Consider the following 19,111-nt stretch of genomic DNA (forward strand, 5'->3'; position numbering starts at 1 on the left):
GACGAGATTGCCTACCCTTGGTATAATAGGAGATTGACTCAAGGAAGATGCAGTTAAATCCTTTCTCAAGGTAGTGAGAATATTATAGAAGACACTCTCTAATAATCCCTATTATGCGTCATTACTATCTGAATGATGGATTAGAGTTTGAAATTAAGAATATCCCAAGTCATTCAAGAGTCACACACGGGCAAAGGATTATAAATATATGATAAGTACATGTTAGATCAGAGATTTTATTTGATACTCTATATCTTCTAGATCACTAGCTATTGTGTGGTACCCCACGGACTGGAAACTTAACCTATTGATTGGGCTAAATTATCAGTTTATTCATCCATATGTTGATATAGTTAATTAATAAGCTATGTTAATAATTTTTATTGGACCATTAAGTTATTAGCTAGAATGATACATGTGCCTAGAGGATCACACACATAATATTAAAAGGGCATTGATGAATATAGTTTATTTAAGGGACTTTTAAGAAAAGTTTTATGTGTAAATAAAATAAGGGAACCCATTTTAGGCACCCAGGCCAGGCAGAGTTGGGTGCCATCCCCCTTTCATCCTTCTCTTTTTCTCCCTCAACTAGAGCATAGTCTTGATGGCGAAGAAGATCAACAAGGCCTTTAAGAAGAGTTGGAGGTGAAGAACTGGAGATCCAATATCGTATTGATCGCAAGGATATTTCTAGAAGCCACACACTATCCCAAGGAGCAAGTCAAGGGTAGAACAATATTCCCACAAGGTACCATAAGTTTGATTAGTTTTAGAGAGTATTGCGATTGATTTTAGCTTGCTCTTCTTAGGAAAAAATTTTAACGATGCACTTTATGGCGTATAATCCAACAAGGGACACATACCAAAGTCAAAAAAGGCCTATCACAAACCAAACTCTTTGATGAAGATACTATATTATGGTTTTACCGTCTTTCATTCAACGATTAGCAAAAAACGTAATATGAATTTTCTCTATCGAATTTTGGATTTAATAAAATAAATATTACCATCACTTTTATCAATTGACTTCAAATAAATAAATTTTTATTATCAAATTTCTTGTATGTATGGCACTGTGTCGTGATAAGTTAGTGATCTAGGGACTCACCAACTAAGGAGCAAAAAACAAGTAAAAAGATTAGGAAATTAAAAATAAGAATATGTACATATGTTTTATAAGGTATTCAGCTATAAATACTTGATAAACAGCTCAAATGTTCTCTTATCAAAATAATTCAATCTTTTTCAAAGCCCCATCTGCATTTTTTGGTGTATTGGGCTCTTTCATTAAGTGTAAATGGATCAGTTAGTTGATATTTGATCTTCAACCAAAACAGAAAGATAATGATGGTTACACTTTCTCTGTTTCATTATTATTATTCAAATCACAATCTAAGACCTACCAAAGTTTCAAAAAATGCTTTGAGAAATGAAAAGTGAACACAAATTATATTCAATTTTATTCATAACGACTATAAGGGCGTTTAAAAAATATTGTCATCTTATAAACTCTAAGGGGTAAGAAGTCTCCTATTTCAATCAACAGACACTCCATTATACTTTCACTTAGTTGGATCTGGGCCATTACCATAAATAGACATATGTCAAATTGATTATTATTTGAAACACTTTCACATTTCTTAGGCCATGATTTGACTAATGATAATGAATCAGAGCAAGTGTAGCCATCTCATTATCTTCCTGTTACTTTTTAAGAAAAAATATGTGCGAACTTATCTATTTATCAGTTAATGAAAGATCCCAATGCAACAAAAACTGATTGACCAAAAAGTGATAAGTTGATTTTTTTCTTTGTAATTATGAAAGGCCTTCTTAACTCAGTGGTTAGAGTATTGCTTTCATATGATGAGAGTTATAACAAATCCAATAGTATGCATAAATTATTGGATACCTGTGATTTCAGTATGTAATATGATTTCATAAAATTTTCATTCTTTGTTGTATTTATTAGATGAGATTTAATTTAATTATTTCCCATTTTGGGATCAAAATAAAAAGTCTAGAATGATAAATAAATTTTTACTGTTCTGATGCATCAACTAGTAGAAATAGCATTGATAACCTCAAGTGTTTCCTCTTAGAGCTAGATAAGCTTCAATTGCATGCCTTTTACCATCTACTGACACAATTTTTCTTTCCATTTCCAAAGAGATTCTTGAAAATAAAATAAGATCTTATTATTACCTAGTCTAGAAAATATGTTCAACAAACCCACCATTCCCATTGGATAGTTATGTGTATTCTCAATAGATCAATATATACAGATGTTGGCAATAAGAGAGTGGTTAGGTAATATAACATTTTGTCCAGTATTAGTGTATAAAATGATTTTTTTCATGTTTGAATCCCAAAAACATTGAGTGTGAATCAATACACTAAAATTTCAGGTCATTTCTTGAATTTTCTCTTGACTTCTAAGTTAGTAGCTTTCACCGTTAGCTTTGTCGATTTTACCCCAAATTAAAAACCTTTGGGAACATTGCCTAATTCTCATGAGAGAATATTTTTAAAGCCTCTAATGATTTTTTCAAGGACAACACATTTCCTTAGGGAACCAGTGAATACTTCCACTACAAATAAAGTTACTGATAAAATATGCTCTAATTTTTTCCTTGTCCTGTAATTAACAATAATCTTTAGATGATTCATCTAATCGAAGGAGTGATAATGACCTGAAGCTCATTGTAAAGTTTCATTCACTCTTTGCACAGTCCCATAATGTTCCTCACCAATGATTGTAAGTTTTATGATGTTGACTTTGAATGTTAAGGATTCACTGCTGAAAAAATACTATTTTCAGCTAATCCTCTTGTTAATACATCAGTCACAGCTAAATATGAAAATTTTGTTGGAGGCAAAAGATCATTCGAATTGTCTCCAGGTATATAAACTTCTTGAATAGACATTACAGATCCTCCTTTTGTTGGCATAATTCTTTCTTTAAAATATCCAATTTCTGTACAAAGCGTAAGTTGTTAACCCATGGAGAAAGGCATGCTAACTAATAAAATTGATACTTTGGATCCTGTTTGAAAGAATCTAAAGATATTGTTAATGAATAGTAGTATGTCTTATTCATTAATATCTCAGATATATTTCACCATAGTAAGGGCAGTCAAACACACTCTCATATGAGCTCATACAAGAGCTACTTTTGATTCTGAAATATTTTTTTACTAATGACTCCATATTGTTTCCTTCCATGTAAGTTTCATTACTTTCCCGAGTATGTTTTCCTACAACCCCCACTACGGATACACCTACATGAGCTCTAACAATCTTGTTGATCAATTCCATTATCAGAACTAATTTTCCAACTTCAGCACCCCCAAATAATCCAAAATTTTCCACGGCACTACATGACTAAACGATCCACAGATTTAATCCAAGTTTCAAATATTCATAATTTCAAATATAAGTGCAGGTGTGGATCTGTGAATAGGAGCTGTTGTGTTAGTATCTAAAGTACCTAAATTGTCATTAGACTCACTAAGAACATTGAAAATTTATCCCATAGCGGCTCTTCTAAGTTGAGCACTAAGGAGGGTTCCCATATCAATCACGTCCATTCCTCTCCTTAGACCATCTGTGATACTCATAGCTACATCTCGATCTCAACTACTTCCCAATTATTACAGTATCTCACAAGTAACTTTAAGTCTTTAATTTCCTGACCTTGAACTACCAATAATTTAAAATTTTGGACCATCCACTACTAGGCCAATAATGTTAGCATAAAACTTAGGTTTTTCTCTTGCCATTTTGAAACTGCAGTCCCAGAAGTAGTAGTCATGTGCATAATGATGATAAAGTGAAATATGTCCAAAAAAATTGGAATATTATATTTACAAATAAAATTTTCTGATAACAAGTTGACTGGTTAATTCAATAAGAAATTAAAAAAATTAATTGATTGTTACTATCCAACAGAATCTAATTTAATAACTTACTAATCCAATAAATAAATTTTCATGTTTAACCACAATCATTTTATGACTAAAATAGATGACGATGACCAAGGAGCATGAATAAATGGGTTTCTTTTATCTACCATTATAAGTAATTCCATAGATATCATATCTTATTGTATGATTTATATAATTATGTAATTCAAACCTCACTTATGTGCATTATTAATTTTTTGAATATCATTTATTGTTATTATTTATTTTTCAGAAGGATTTTGGCCCATTTGTGGGTCAGACTATACCTTTCTGATGGATGACTTAGCCTAAATTTTACATTTATGATTTATATAAGGAAGATATATCACTAACAATAGAGATTTTTTTAGTATTTAGAGAATATTTAATATTGGGATAAGATATTTAATATCTGAATAAGAAAGACATTCAAATAAAGTATAGAACAGGATAAACTACAAAAGGTTCTGAGGTGCGACTTTAGGAGCGGGGGCGCGAGGAGAGGGAGCGAAGGTTATATATGTTATTTTTAACTCTTCGCCGATTGAGAACTCCTCAGTTCAGTCCAAGGAGGCTTCGCCGATTGAGAACACTTCAGTAAAGGCAATGGAGGCTTCACCGATTGAGAACACCTTTGAGGAGTCACTGATTCAGAACACCTAGGAGGCTTCACCGATTGAGAACACCTTTGTCTATAGAGGCTTCGCCCAAAGGTTTGTTTGTACTATACATTTTGAAGAGTATACAATAATGATGTATTTCACGAATTAAATAAAGGGTATAATCAGTCAATCAAGAACATTAATTGATAATCAAACAAAAAATTGTGAAATAATTTATTTTACTTTCAAATTTTCATTTATGCCGAATCCATGTTAAGTCGACTGTGTCATTCTGAGATTTCTTAGTTCATTTGTATGGAGGGGCTTATGTCACCACAAACAAAGAGTAAACCAAGTTCTGGATTCAAAGCATGGATTAAGTATTACAAATTGACTAATTATACTCCTCAGTAACAGACAAAATATACTGATATCTTCGCAGCATTCTGAGTAACTCTCAACCTGGAGTTCGACCTGAAGAATCAGGGTATGGAGTAGCTGGGAAATCTTGTACTCATACATGAACAACTGTGGACTGATGGGCTTACTGGGCTTGATTGTTACAAAGGATGATGCTAGCGCGTCAAACCTTTTTCTGCATAATAAAGTTAATATATTGCTTATGTAGTTTACACATTATACTTTTTGAAATAAGATTGCGTTGCTAACATGTACAATTCATTGTAGATTTAAGCTTTACGAGCTCTACGTCTGGAAGATTTGAGAGTTACTCCACCTTATTCCAAGGCTTACCTCACTGGTTCCAAGTTGAGAGAGATAAATTGAACACAATCTACAAAAAAACTATAGTAGAGTGGTTTATGAATGTCTACATTTTTTCCAAGGATGATGAAAATGTAAACTCACGTCCATTTATGGATTGGAGAGTCCACTTCTTATTCTGTGCTGGATCAATTTATAAAGCACAAGCTGAAACTGGTGAAACTAAAGGACATTACCTAAATGATGTCGCAAGTACTTGTGAAGACATGATAAAGAGAGCTGTGCTTGCTAGAGAATTGGGTGTCCCTATTGTTATGCATGACTACTTAATTGATGGATTAAGTGCAAGTACTAATTTAGCAAATTACTGATAAGACAACGCTCAACTTCATATCCACCAAGCAATGCATGGGCAGAAAAATCATGGTATGCATTTTTATGCACTAGTTTTAGCATTACGTATGTCTGATGCGGAGAATATTCAATCTGGTACCTTAGTACGTATGCTGGGAGGTGAGAGAGATGACTTAGGTTTTGTTGGTTTATATGAAGCAACCAGAATGCCTTAATGATTAATGTAAAAAATCAGGTATTGAAATTGAAAATGGCATCATGCCAATTGAGGTAGCACCATGAGATGAATATCTAGTATTCTTTATATTTACCAAAACCTCATAGGAATTTACTCCCCATGAAATGACATGCTCAGATCTGAACTAGTTGGTGTGCAAATTGATGATATCATTGTGACTGGCCTAAAGGGTTGTAATCTTGTGGTGTTTGAGTGGCAGAAGAAGAATATGTTAGACTTGGTTAATCTTGGATTACTCAATTGGAGGATGAGGAGGAGTCAGCAACCCGCCAGAAGACAGTATAGAGATGACGTGGGCCAATAGCATTATTAATAAAGAGTAGTTAATAAAAATCAAACACATACCCCTTATACTCCTTATGAGATAACGAATCAGAATTCAATATAGGATTAAACATAAATATGATCCAATGGTTATCATTTATCTTGTTACAGCCATTACAAACTGTTATCACGGCTACGATCTTAACATAATTATATTTATATTATAACAACTATGGACAATATAAATACTAACCAACGAAATCATCTAAACAAGGGAATAAACAACGATCTTGATTGTTCATCCCTCTCATCTTCTCTTCTTCCTTCTCCTCTCATCTCGTCCTGTTCTTGAGTAAGATCGGATTTCTTTGGAGAACATGTACATCAAAGATCTTGGTAAACTACAGTCTTTTGAACTTACTCACAAGCTGAGAGTTGGCAATATGATGGGGAAGCGTCAAGCTTAATTGGAAATTAATGGGAATAAGCTCAGCGCTTTGCTAGACATGCAACATCGGAGTAGATGTTTTGGATGCTCCTTTCTTCCTGGTGACTTGCAGTATCTCTCTCTCGTCTCTACATCTCTTCCTCTGCGACGCTCTTCATACTGTATTATTTCTTTGAACAATCTCCGTGTACTCCGTGTCTGCCTAAATTCAAGGAGATTACAAAGATCAGACATGGGTTGTGGTCGCCGCGTGGAAGCCATCTGCGGAGCGTGCCGTCTACGGGGAATCCACAAGCTTCGCCTAAACCCAGTTCCCCAGTTTGGCGAGAAAGAAAAAGAGATAGATTAAAACAGAAAGGGAAATATGGAAACAAGAGCCCGTCCCGTGCCTTTTCCCAGCAAGGAACGATCCTTGTTCGTGGTCCGTTGCAACTGCAACGCTTCTGGCCTTGTACCTTCTCTCTCTCTCTCAGTCTCTCTCAGTCTCTCTCGCTCTGTGAGTCTCTCTGTATCTGGGTCTCTGTCTACATCCATCTCTCCTCTAGTCTTCTTTATCTTTCTCGATTCATCCATCAATCCCTCTTGCTCTCTCTCTCTCTCACACTTGATCGGGCTCTGTCTCCGAACATCTCTTCTCTAGTCTTGTATATATCCTTCTCCATCAATCCCTCTTGGTTTCTTTCTCTGTATATCTGTATCCGGGTCTGTCTCCATCCATCTCTCCTCCAGTCTTCTTTATCTTTCTCCATCAATCCCTCTTGCTCTCTCTCTTTCTCTGTATCTGGGTCATTGTCTCTATCCATCTCTCCTCTAGTCTTCTCTATCTTTATCCGTCAATCCCTCTTGCACTCTCTCTCTCTCTCTCTCTCTCTCTCTATCTATCTCTCGCTCACTTTTATCTATTTCTATATACATCCATCTCTCTAGAAGTAGAGAGTGGCCTCCACGGAACAGGAGTTTAGAGAGAGAAAATTGGGTTCTGGGTTAGCGTATATCAACAACTGAATCCGCCGGGGATTGAGAATGGTGGATCTATCAGCATCCACTGGACCAGTCCACAGAGATAATCTCTCGATCTCTCTCTACAAATGAGGAGTAGTCTCGCAGTAGAGTAAGCATGGTTAGGATATCGGGCTCAATGGTTATCAACATGCAATTTCAACTAAAATTCTTCTGGTCTCCGCTCTTTCTCTGTCCAGATATTGAGAGTGGTCTCAGTAGATCATGAGCTTTGAGAGAAGAAATCGTGCAGCAGATTCGTGTGATCGAGATTTTCTCATCTTGACTCGCATAGAACTCCACAATTATACGGAGAATCGACGCACTGGCAAGTTTCCGGTTATTCCAACTCCAAGGTGTTGGCGTCTCTTCTTCCGCTTTCTCTGAATCAAAAATTGTGAGTAGCCCAGACGCACCAGGAGTTTTGGGAGAGATATCTGCGCAGAGTTTTTGTTTATATAGGAGCCGAACCAAACTTCGTACACTTCTCCAGATAATCGACGCGCTGGTGAGTCTTCGAGGACTGTTACTTTCAACTTTCTATTACGTCCCTTCTCTGTCTCCCTTCTTATCCACCTAGTTATATTTATCTCTCTCTCTATCGCGGTCCAGCTTTCTATCTCCCACTCCTCGTTTTCTTCTTCTCTCTCTTTCTATCGCTGTCTATCTTTCTATCTCCCTCTCCTTGTTTTCTTGTTATCTATCTCTATCTCTATTTTTCTTTCTATCTATCTATTTATCCTCATAACATATCTCTCTCTCTCTCCATCTCTCTCTCTGTCGCCGTCTAGCTTTCTATCCCCCCCCCCTCCTATCTGTCTCTCTATCTATCCCTGTCTATCTTTCTATCTCCCTCTCCTCGTTTTCTTGTTTTCTATCGCTATCTATCTCTATCTCTATTTTTCTTTCTATCTATCCAATTCTCCTCATAACATCTCTCTCTCTCTCTCTATCGCGGTCCAGCTTTCTATCTCCCACTCCTCCTTTTCTTCTCTCTCTCTCTATCTATCCCCGTCTATCTATCTCCCTCTCCTCGTTTTCTTGTTCTCTATCTCTATCTATCCCTATCTCTATTTTTCTTTCTTTCTATCCTATTCTCCTGATAACATCTCTCTCTCTCTATTGCGGACCAGCTTTCTATCTCCCACTCCTCGTTTTCTTTCTTTATATCTATCTACCGCTGCCTATCTTTCTATCTCCCTCTCCTCGTTTTCTTGTTCTCTATCGCTATCTCTATTTTTCTTTCTATCTGTCATATTCTCCTCATAACATCTCTCTCTCTCTCTCGCGGTCCAGCTTTCTATCTCCCACTACTCTTCTCTCTCTCTCTCTCTCTCGCGGTCCAGCTTTCTATCTCCCACTACTCCTCTCTCTCTCTCTCTCTATCCCTGTCTATCTATCTCCCTCTCCTCGTTTTCTTGTTCTCTATCTCTATCTATTTCTATCTCTATTTTTCTTTCTATCTATCCTATTCTCCTCATAACATCTCTCTCTCTCTCTGTGTTAATCTCTTTGTATAAAAGTTTAGAGTGGCTGCCATGGCGCTGGACGAGCTCAAGGCCACGACCGAGCCAGACTACGGGAAGAGGGCCCAGTGGCTGCGAGCCGCGGCCCTGGGCGCCAACGACGGGCTCGTCTCCACGGCCTCCATGATGCTGGGCGTGGGCGCGGCGCGGCCCGAGCCCGGGCCGATGGTCCTAGCCGGCCTGGCTGGGCTCGTTGCCGGTGCGTGCAGCATGGCCATTGGCGAGTTCGTCTCGGTCCGGGCGCAGTCCGACGTGGTGCGAGCCCAGGCTCGGCGGGAGGGCGGCGATGAAGAGAAGGACAGCGGGTTTTCGGCGGCGGTGAAGGCCGCGGCGGCGTCGGCGGCGGCGTTTGGCGGCGGAGCGGCGGCGCCGCTGGCGGCGGTGGCGTTTGTGGGGAGTTACAAGGGGAAGGTGACTGCGGTGGCGGTGGCGTCGACGGCGGCGCTGGCTGGGTTCGGGCTGGGCGGGGCCTGGCTCGGGAGGGCGCCCATGGGCAGGGCCGTGGTTCGAGCCGTGGTGGGCGGGTGGCTCGCCATGGCGGTCTCCTTTGGGATTATGAAGGCCGTCGGCGGCTTCGTCAGCCTCTAGCCCATGCACCTTCACTGTGTGAGAGTTCTTGACTATGCCATCTAGAACAAGAACAAGAGAAGGAGAAGGACGAGGAAGGGGAGAGAGAGAAAGATACCCAGATGTGTTGTTAAGATTGATGATTCTGTGAAATCAATCTGTTCACATCGGTTTGTATTTATAATTTTGTATGGTAGTGTAATAATAGAACGTTTGAAGCTTAGCCGTTATAACAGATGATAATGGCTAGATTAGATTGATTCCTAGCTGTTTATTTCTCTCCTGACACCCTACATTTTATCGTATCTACATTTGGACTTAAATTTGATTATAGCTGCCACTTCTCTTAAAGAGTATAGGATATGTGTCATGTTTTTACTTGCTAATCTTTATTTGTATTCCTATTGGCTGATGCTGCCGCTGACGAGGCTGGTGAGTTGCTGGTTCATCTTTCTTGATTCTTCTTCCTCAATAGACTGATCATGATGAATGTAAAAATTGAGAAGAACAAGAAGAGGAGGAAGAAGAAGAGGATTATGATGAAACTGAGAATAAAGGTGACCAAGTAGACCATTTTTTATTTTTGGGGAAGTCCAGGAAAACATGTTCCAGCACAGAGATAATGATATAAGTAAAAATATTATTCTTGGAGAAACGTTTTCTTGACCTTGGCCACCAAAACTTCTCCATTTTATCATCCATGAGACACTACGTCCCACCTAGGAGTTGTCCATTTCATTGGGTCCTCTGGGGACTCCTTCCATGCTTCTTTCTTTAAGATACATGCATGCAATGTCTCAAAATCATTCAATGTCAAATATATATATATATATATATATATTCAGTATAATTAAAATAATTTAGTGAACCACTCGCTTGTCTCTTCTTAACAAAGTGGTTTCCAAGGTTCATTATTCCCATATACTTTCCATAAGTTCTTAAATCTCTGGATACATATTACTTAACCAATCATTAATATATCTCATTTTTCAATCATTATAAAATCGCTCTCAACTTACTTTCCCTCTTTATGTCACATTGTACTTAAATATACATCTCTCTCTAATACTTGGTTTTATTTTTCCCTCTGATTATCCCTGACTCATTTGATCAAACTATAAGTATGGCTCAAGTATTGAGAACCAATAAAACTGGGTGTTCTAAATTTTATTAATGGTCAACTATGTGACTAAGAGATAAAGTGGCGAACATCATGTGATGTTTTATTTTGTATTCATTGATTGTCAAAACCATCCTTTTTAAAACTTGTAATACCATTAAATTTCTGTTTATTTTTCCTCAAAATTGAGCATATCTATTCCCAATTGAGCTGGGCCCAGGGAGCCAAGTTTACCTATAGTTAATGCATTCTTGAAAAATATAATATGATGTCATCTCCTTTCTCAGAGTAGTAAATACAGTATGTATTTTGATTATATTGAAGCAAATATCTCAATATTTATCAATTCATACACATGGATATTGATATAACATATCTAATCATTAAATCAAGTTTTGTTGACATCTCAATTAGAACATTTAAGAATTCATAAAAGTATCCATTTGATAGAAGATCCAAACTCAGAGGTTTTATATTTAAGAATTCATACAAATATCCAAACTCAGAGGGTTTATACCTGTATCATTCTGTCAATTTTTTCTTTTATTTACAAGTATCAATATAATAATCAATTTTTTTTACTTATTTCCTTATGATTTAATTCATGAGTTTTTATTCAAATCATCCTATAGTTGAATGTGATATTAACAAATTAAAAAAAACTAACCAATCATTTACAGTTCATTTACGACTAAATATAAAACCTCTGATAAAATAAAATTAGGCAGTTTAGGTAAAACAAATCAGACTTAAATCCTCAACTTCTCCACAAGGGGGATCCATTAAAGTGAAATATTATTTAGATCTTCCTCTAAACATCAGCTCATGATAGACCATTTTCCTTACTATTTTTTCTTCCCTAATGACATCTTTTGTAATCGTTAGCACGAATACTCAACGTGAACTTTCAAAGTGGTTATTTTCCAATATATCGAATAATGACACATGATTGTATCAAAATAAACCTGAAAAAGTCATAAATTCACTGGTAATTATAGTAAAACATTATAATATATGAAATCCCAAAAATATCTCACAAAAAATAAATTCCAAAAATATTTAATTATGATGTTAGAAAATTCAAAAAATATTTGACTCAGAAAATAAATTTATTTATAAATATGAGTATAGGACGTCAAAAATGCCATTAGATACTGCAGATGTAGAAAATCATAACATCAATAAAATACACGTGAAAATTTTAAGCTTGATAAGACATACAGATGATTATTTTAATGCAAATACACATAAATTAATGACAGCACTAAATAATTGTTATTATAAACTATTTTATTGATGCATCGCATTATAGCATCCTTTATAGGGTTCCAGAGTGATTTAATATTTAAAAACCATTTCATTTTCCTCAAAAAAAAATTATGCAAAATATATGAGCGTGTTAAACAGATCACACATTTCATGTATGATTGAACGTTCAATGGAAAATCTATTAATCCTAATGCACGAGTGATGCAAATAATGAAGACTATGAATGCATCAAATGACTAAATAAGGTGAGATTATAATACGGTTATCATTAGTTAATTAGCATATAGTAAAATATTCATGTTCAGAGGGTTCCTTGAGAAGGAAATCAAATTATCAACATAGAATAGTGTTTTCTAGTTCCACTCGTGTTATGAGTATGTTTGTTTTATAGCTATTGGTTTTGAGAGAGTAAGGGCACATACTAGGTCCTCTTTAGTGGAAAAACTTCACTGAATTGATCCATGTGAATACCTAAATGGTGTTATACTAAACTGTTAATCAAGTTGAATCACATCACCTTATGTAATCAGCCTTCATACTTGAGACACCAAAGATTCATTGTGGATGGATGAATGTACTTTAACTTGTGACCTATGAGTTTTCAATCATGGAATTCCAAAAAAAGTCTTAGTTTGAGTGCATCAAGAAGTTCATGAATATGATAGAGAATTCAACATGTGATCTCATCAAGAGGATAAAGCTCAAGGAAGAAGATACAATTAAATCCTCGACTACATTATCAGTACTAACTCGAATTGTTGATTAGGGTTTGATAGCTACCCATACGTGAAGTCCTCGTAGGAACACCAAGCATGTGAATGATTGTAAATATATGGTAACTGATGATAGTCATGTTCCATGAGAGAACCATTAAACTCATTTGTATCTTCTAGAGCACAAGGTACAGTTTGGCACCCCACGGGTTGAAAACTCAACATATTGATTGAGTCAAACTAATCCATGATTAATTAATCTATATGCTGATGTATGATCTTAGAGGTTCCCACACAAATGATCTTTTGCACATTGTAAGAGACACTTAAATTTTAGGAGGTTTATTAAAAATATATCATTAAGTAAAAATATGATAAGCCATTTAATAAAATCCACCCAGTCCAGAATTCTTCTCCCTTCTCCCCTTCACTCTCCTCTACTCTCAATTTGATCGAAAAAGTGTGACAACAATGGTGGATAAATAACAAGGATGATCAGGACAAAGGAGGCAACTCAATGTGTTGAGCTCACATGGATACTTCTAGAGGTGGATTGAGAACGACTTAGCATGTATGGCCCAAGGAACTGAGAAATCATAGAGTGAATATACACACATGTGATTTGATCCTCAGGTTTAAGGGCCCTTATGATTCTGTTTTAACTCTTTAGATATGAGATTTAACCTCAATCATGCCCTAGAACCCAACAAAAGTCACACGACAATGGTCCAAGTGTAGAAATATGGTCTAGTGTGTATAAGTATAGTGATAACACAGTTTTAGAAGGTTAATATGACCATATTTAGATGTTTCTTTGTAATAAATTATTATTGTGTGTTATCAACCCTAAAATAAATAAGAGTATTACTATAATGATATTTTGAATTCTATGACTTTTTAAGGATCTTTAGTGGTTTTTATGACGTCATATTCTGAATGAACATATTTTTTAAGTTGAATATATTTTTTCATCAATATTTTGGCATTATCTAAGATATATCTTTTTTAAAATTTTAAAAATATATTTCTAATATATTCATTAATTAGTGTCTATGTTTTGGAATTAGTTAATGGCTCTTTGACTTTTAATTTCTTCCAAAATGAAGGAGAGAGAAAATCAGAGGTGTGAGAATGATCCAAATTCAAATCACGACATCAAACAATCTAGAAGGATTTTGAGCTGAAGTTTTGAGTGTAACTTTCATTTTCCTCCTCTTTCTATCCATTCAATAGAATATAAATAGAGCCTCAGATTTCTGTAAAAACTGTCTTTGAACTCACTTCCTCCTAGAGAGTCTGATTGAAATAGAGTGAGGATTTTGAAGGTCCATTGAGGTGTTCTTGGTGTTTTGAGTTATTGGGGAAGATCATTAGAGAAGTGGATAGTCTCATCTAGATCAATAAAATGCATTGATCTTGGGTAGCATGGGGATATAAGGTTAGTCTCTTGCGTTACATTGATTTGTTTCCCTCACATCACTTTAGTTAGATCTGCATCATTATTTCATAATCTCATTCTCATCACCGTCTTCCATCCTCTCACCCTACCACATCCTTCTCTGATTCCTGTCTCAATCTCATCACCTTCGTTTCATATAAAAACCCTAATCATCTAGTCCATCATCATCTTCTCCATCTCTCAACCACCTATCCATTCTTCGATCGCCTCCATTTTGTTAGATTAGTATCATTTCTTCGTCCACCATTCTATTTCACCATCATCCAGCTACGTACAATCACATCAATACACCCATTTCACCATCCTATATCCTTATTCATCATCTACATCCATCATCACTTCACATCTTCATTTGTCTCACTCTCTCATTTCCATTTGATATGTCCACAACCTCCTTCATATTCTTCATATTATTATTTGTATCAGTCTTATTAAATAAGTATTATCACCCTCTCACCAACTTCTATTCATCACATCACAATATCCTATTGTCTATGTATCTCCTCTCATCCCTCTTGAATCATCATCTAGAGATTATTTAAACCCTAATATGTGTTCCTTGTAGAGACGACCCTTGCTCCTCACTTACCAGTCAAACTATTTACGAGTAAAGGCTTATAATTTATTATTTATTAACTCAAATATCAACTAAAAATAACCACCCTAAATTTGAGTTTATCATGTAATAATCCAGCACGTCACCTTAATGGTTCCAAGTGGAAGACCAATGTTGCAGCCTTTGATAGGGCCTTGTAGTCCATGAGGCAAACACATTAGAAAAATTAACACTATAGAGCTGACACCATTCTGCCCACATCTATGAGGGACTGACAGTCTAGTCAACAGGTGCATATGATTCCTGTAAAAAAATCATATCTTTATACACTACGAAAGTAGCACAAGGAAATGATAGTTCTATGAATTATTTAGTTAAGTATTTTCACCATAATAATTGCATTAATTAAATAATTGATTATTTCATCAAACCCTATCCATGCAAATTCAGAATTGAAAACATTCTTGATCATCATTGAAATCCCAAATATAAAATAGGATCAGGTTAGGTTATGCTTCTCTAGGTGTATTTTTGGGTTTTATATTTTATAAAATATAAAATGATCCTAATGCGCAACCTGATCCACTTACAAATTGGTACGTAATAACATAAAATAAAAGAAGTCAATATTACTTTGAGTGCATTAAATGATGCCTTTAAATTCCCCAAGCATCAGAAAAAAATTTATGTACCTTAAAATGTGTTTTCAACATACGACTAACACAGTAATAGAAGGGAAATTCTATAGATGAGAACTAACTCTATTAGAATGTGCATTTTTGCTACTTTTATGTATACAGATATTTTCCCGATTCTTAAAAATTCAAGCAAACATCAGTAGATTGGTTTAGATTTAAGATAAAATTATATGTTAAATGTGCGAGTTATGACCCACAAATCACATTAGCACCTATAATTCTTTACTTTCTCCACATTTTTAGGCAAATGGCTGTTTCCTAGCCTTTTAGGGGGGCTCAACACTAGGGTAATCCATATATACTCAGATACCTATCATTACAAATGTGTATGAAATACTCACATTTTCATTTGAGAGACTCATTAATTTAAGAAGGGTTTTTATTGGGATTTCTCTTTTTGTGAATAAAAGAGGTAATTTGCTCATGGGAAATGGTATATTTAGATGAAACTAAAGCAGCAAGTCAAAAGTTTTGATTGAGCTACATTTAGCTTGTTTTAATCTGGTACAAGTCCAGAAATATTCTAACCCCTCTGAAATCCATTATGATTAAAATTGTGCTAAGTCTAATAAAGCTGTTGGATAAAAACGGCTGACGTTTTTGAACGGACAGAACGGGACTGAACTGACTTCAGTTCCGTTATCCGTCCATGGAATTTTCTTCGTCCATTTCCTCATCCATCTCTGTTAAATCATCGTCACAAGTCCGTTATCGTTATCCGTTCCGTTATTCCTCTGTTACAGAAAACAGAACGGATAACGGAAGAATGGATGACCAAGCAGAGCGAGAGAAAGAGAGGGAGGGGACCGATGGAGAGAGAGACAGAGAGAGCGAAGGAGAGGGAACGATCGAGAGAGAGGAAGAGGGAGTGATCGGGAGAGAGAGAAAGGGAGAAGGGAGAGGGAGTGATAGAGAGAGACAGAGACAGAGAGAGAGAGAGAGAGTGAGAGAAGAAGGGAGAAGGAGAGGGAGTGATCGGGAGAGAGAGAAAGGGAGAAGGGAGAGGGAGTGATAGAGAGAGACAGAGACAGAGAGAGAGAGAGAGAGTGAGAGAAGAAGGGAGAAGGAGAGGGAGTGATAGAGAGAGGGAGTGATCGGGAGAGAGAGAAAGGGAGAAGGGAGAGGGAGTGATAGAGAGAGACAGAGAGAGAGAAGAAGGGAGAAGGAGAGGGAGTGATAGAGAGAGGGAGAGAGAGAGAGAGAGAGAGAAGAAGGGAGACGGAGAGGGAGTGATAGAGAGAAGGAGAGAGAGAGGCAGAGACAGAGAGAGAGAAGAAGGGAGAAGGAGAGGGAGTGATAGAGAGAGATAGTGAAGGAGAGAGAGAGAGAGGAGAGGGTGATGGAGAGAAAGAGAGAGCGGGAGAGGGAGAGGGAGCGATAGAGAGAGAGAGGGAGAAGGAGAGGGATTGTCGAGAGAGAGAGGAAGAGGGAGCGATCGAGAGAGAGAGGGAGAAGGAGAGGGATTATCGAGAGAGAGAGGAAGAGGGAGCGATCGAGAGAGAGAGGGAGAAGGAGAGGGATTATCGAGAGAGAGAGGAAGAGGGAGCGATCGAGAGAAAGAGAGAGGGGGAGAGGGAGAGGGAACGATCGAGAGAGAGAGGAAGTGGGCGTGATCGAGAGAAAGAGAGAGAGAGGGAGAAGGAGAGGGAATGATCGAGAGAGATGAAGAGGGAGTGATCGAGAGAGAGAGAGAGAGAGGAAGAGGGCGTGATCGAGAGAAAGAGAGAGAGAGGGAGAAGGAGAGGGAATGATCGAGAGAGATGAAGAGGGAGTGATCGAGAGAGAGAGAGAGAGAGGAAGAGGGAGCGATCGAGAAAGAGAGAGAGGGAGAGGGATCAAGAAAAAGAGAGAGAAAGAGGGAGTGATCGATCACGAGAGAGAGAGAAAGAGGGAGCGATCGAGAGAGAGACAGGGAGACATCACGAATATCTCCGTCACCAAAAAGTCATCAGTCCGTTTTCTTCATCCATTCTTCATTTTTCGTCATCCACATTCGTCACGAATGACATATGACGGACGGACGACGAAACGTCATCCGTTCTACAGCTCTAAACTCTTAGAGAGTTACTAATGTTTATACTGAACTGTAAATAGCGTCTTACTTGACCCGAAGTGCTCTACCTATGTTTTCTTACTTTAACAAGTATTTTTTGTCTTTTACTGATGCTTCAAGACTTGCTGGTACTATACTACCTGATATTTAAAGCCAAAAAAAAAGAAGACTTGCAGGTAGGTCGATGAAATAAATCTCAACATAGGTGTGTGAGGATTTTATTCTGGTAGAATCAAGCCATCTTTGATCCAATCAACCACCTTTTCAATCAAACACGATAAAAACATTTAAAAAAAAACAAATAAAAAAACATTCATCTCGGTCAAACAACCCAGACCAAGGGTCGCCTAAATTCCGGGCCTCAAAATTATAATCTGCAGCCAAAAAAAAAGAATAAAAAAAAAACTCCAAACATTAAAAATTAAATTTACAGTCTTAAATCTTAATCCCCCGCCGGCTGTCGCATTAAAGGCCGGGCCTTCAAGCTTTGACCCGTTCCCCGGCGGCGGCGGCGGAGGAGGGATTTACAAAGGGCTGAAGAAATCCCATTGAGGAGAGAGAAGAAAAGGGTTAGAGAGGAGACTTCCGGGACTCGCTAGAAAGGCGGCGCAGTCGCCGTCGCCGCCGTAGATACTGGCGGCGCCGCCGAAGATATTGGCGGCGGCGTGGGTGGGACGGAAGAGGGGGCTCATCTCGTTCAAGAAGGACATGGAGGTGGGATCGACCGTGGGATCGAAGATGGACGGCGATAAGGGGGGGAGGGAGGAGGGGAGAGGAGAGAGAATCCCGGGGAGGCCGCCGGCGGCGCCGCCGCAATCCACCGGCGGCGCGCCGATCCACTGCGTGATCATGTCGTCGGCGGCGGGTTGCCGCGTCCGCGCCGCCGCCGTCGCCGCGGCGCGCTGAGTCACCATCTCGACGGCGGCGAGGCGCGCCGCGGGCGACACGTCACCGCCGCCGCCGCCGGTGGATTGCGGCGGCGCCGCCGGGGAGGGGCCGGTGAGGCGTTGAACCATGGCCATGAAGTCGCTGGCGTCGATGTGGTGGACCTTGGGCGAGACGTCGTAGATTATCACCGGCCTTCTTGGCGGCGCCGCCGGTTGCGCCGGCGGCTGCGCCGGCGGCGGCGGCGGCGGCGGCTTTCCGATCTTGTGAGACTCCTTGCTGACTCGCAGCGGCGCCGGCCGCAGGCCTTGTATCGGCGACTTCCTCCCCCCCTCCATGGCGGCGCCGCTCGCCTCTGAGAGAGGAGGTGGGTTGGCGGCGCCGCGGGGTATAAATAGGAGAATTTCGAGGGTGATTTCGTAAATAAAGGGAAACTCGGGGTCGGATTACGTGGCTTCTTGGCGAGTAGCACCGCGTTGACCGGAGCTTCTCCGCGTTGAGGTAGCATGTCAAGTTGGTCGTTTCTTTGCTGTCTGACTGACTTGGACGAGGCTGAAACTTTTTCTAGGTAGAGCGAGAGATATATAAACTATGTATAGAGAGAGAGAGAGATGCATAAATAGTATATCAATATGTGGGGGTAAATAGTATATAGAGAGAGATGCATAAATAGTATATAAATATGTGGGG

General features: G+C 38.4%; 2 protein-coding genes and 1 pseudogene across 3 annotated transcripts; 2 read left to right on the forward strand and 1 right to left on the reverse strand.

Moving 5' to 3' along the window:
* Window positions 1-4,876: 4,876 nt before the first annotated feature.
* Window positions 4,877-5,841, forward strand: LOC144705413 (ribulose bisphosphate carboxylase large chain pseudogene; annotated as a pseudogene).
* A 1,024-nt stretch (window positions 5,842-6,865) lies between these two features.
* Window positions 6,866-9,954, forward strand: LOC144705646 (vacuolar iron transporter homolog 1-like). 2 transcript variants are annotated; one of them, XM_078578417.1, is made up of 3 exons: window positions 6,866-7,687; window positions 7,776-8,083; window positions 9,099-9,954. In XM_078578417.1, the coding sequence occupies exon 3, from the start codon at window positions 9,114-9,116 to the stop codon at window positions 9,687-9,689; it is 576 nt and encodes a 191-aa protein (XP_078434543.1). In that variant the 5' UTR covers window positions 6,866-7,687; window positions 7,776-8,083; window positions 9,099-9,113; the 3' UTR covers window positions 9,690-9,954. The 2 variants fall into 2 exon arrangements, with proteins under 2 accessions (XP_078434543.1, XP_078434544.1); XM_078578418.1 differs by having other exon boundaries at window positions 6,866-8,083; window positions 9,104-9,954.
* A 7,900-nt stretch (window positions 9,955-17,854) lies between these two features.
* On the reverse strand, window positions 17,855-18,793 carry LOC144705758 (uncharacterized). Its single transcript, XM_078578566.1, has one exon. The coding sequence runs from the start codon at window positions 18,757-18,759 to the stop codon at window positions 18,061-18,063; it is 699 nt and encodes a 232-aa protein (XP_078434692.1). The 5' UTR covers window positions 18,760-18,793; the 3' UTR covers window positions 17,855-18,060.
* Between the last annotated feature and the right edge of the window lie 318 nt (window positions 18,794-19,111).

Source organism: Wolffia australiana, chromosome 7 (genome assembly GCF_029677425.1).
Source record: "Wolffia australiana isolate 7733 chromosome 7, ASM2967742v1".
Taxonomy (NCBI): Eukaryota; Viridiplantae; Streptophyta; class Magnoliopsida; order Alismatales; family Araceae; genus Wolffia; species Wolffia australiana.

What these genes read in the sequence shown, in the direction of transcription:
- LOC144705646 (XM_078578418.1), top strand. Translation starts at nt 9,114, where the DNA reads ATGGCGCTGGACGAGCTCAAGGCCACGACCGAGCCAGACTACGGGAAG.
- LOC144705758 (XM_078578566.1), bottom strand. Translation starts at nt 18,759, where the DNA reads ATGGAGGGGGGGAGGAAGTCGCCGATACAAGGCCTGCGGCCGGCGCCG.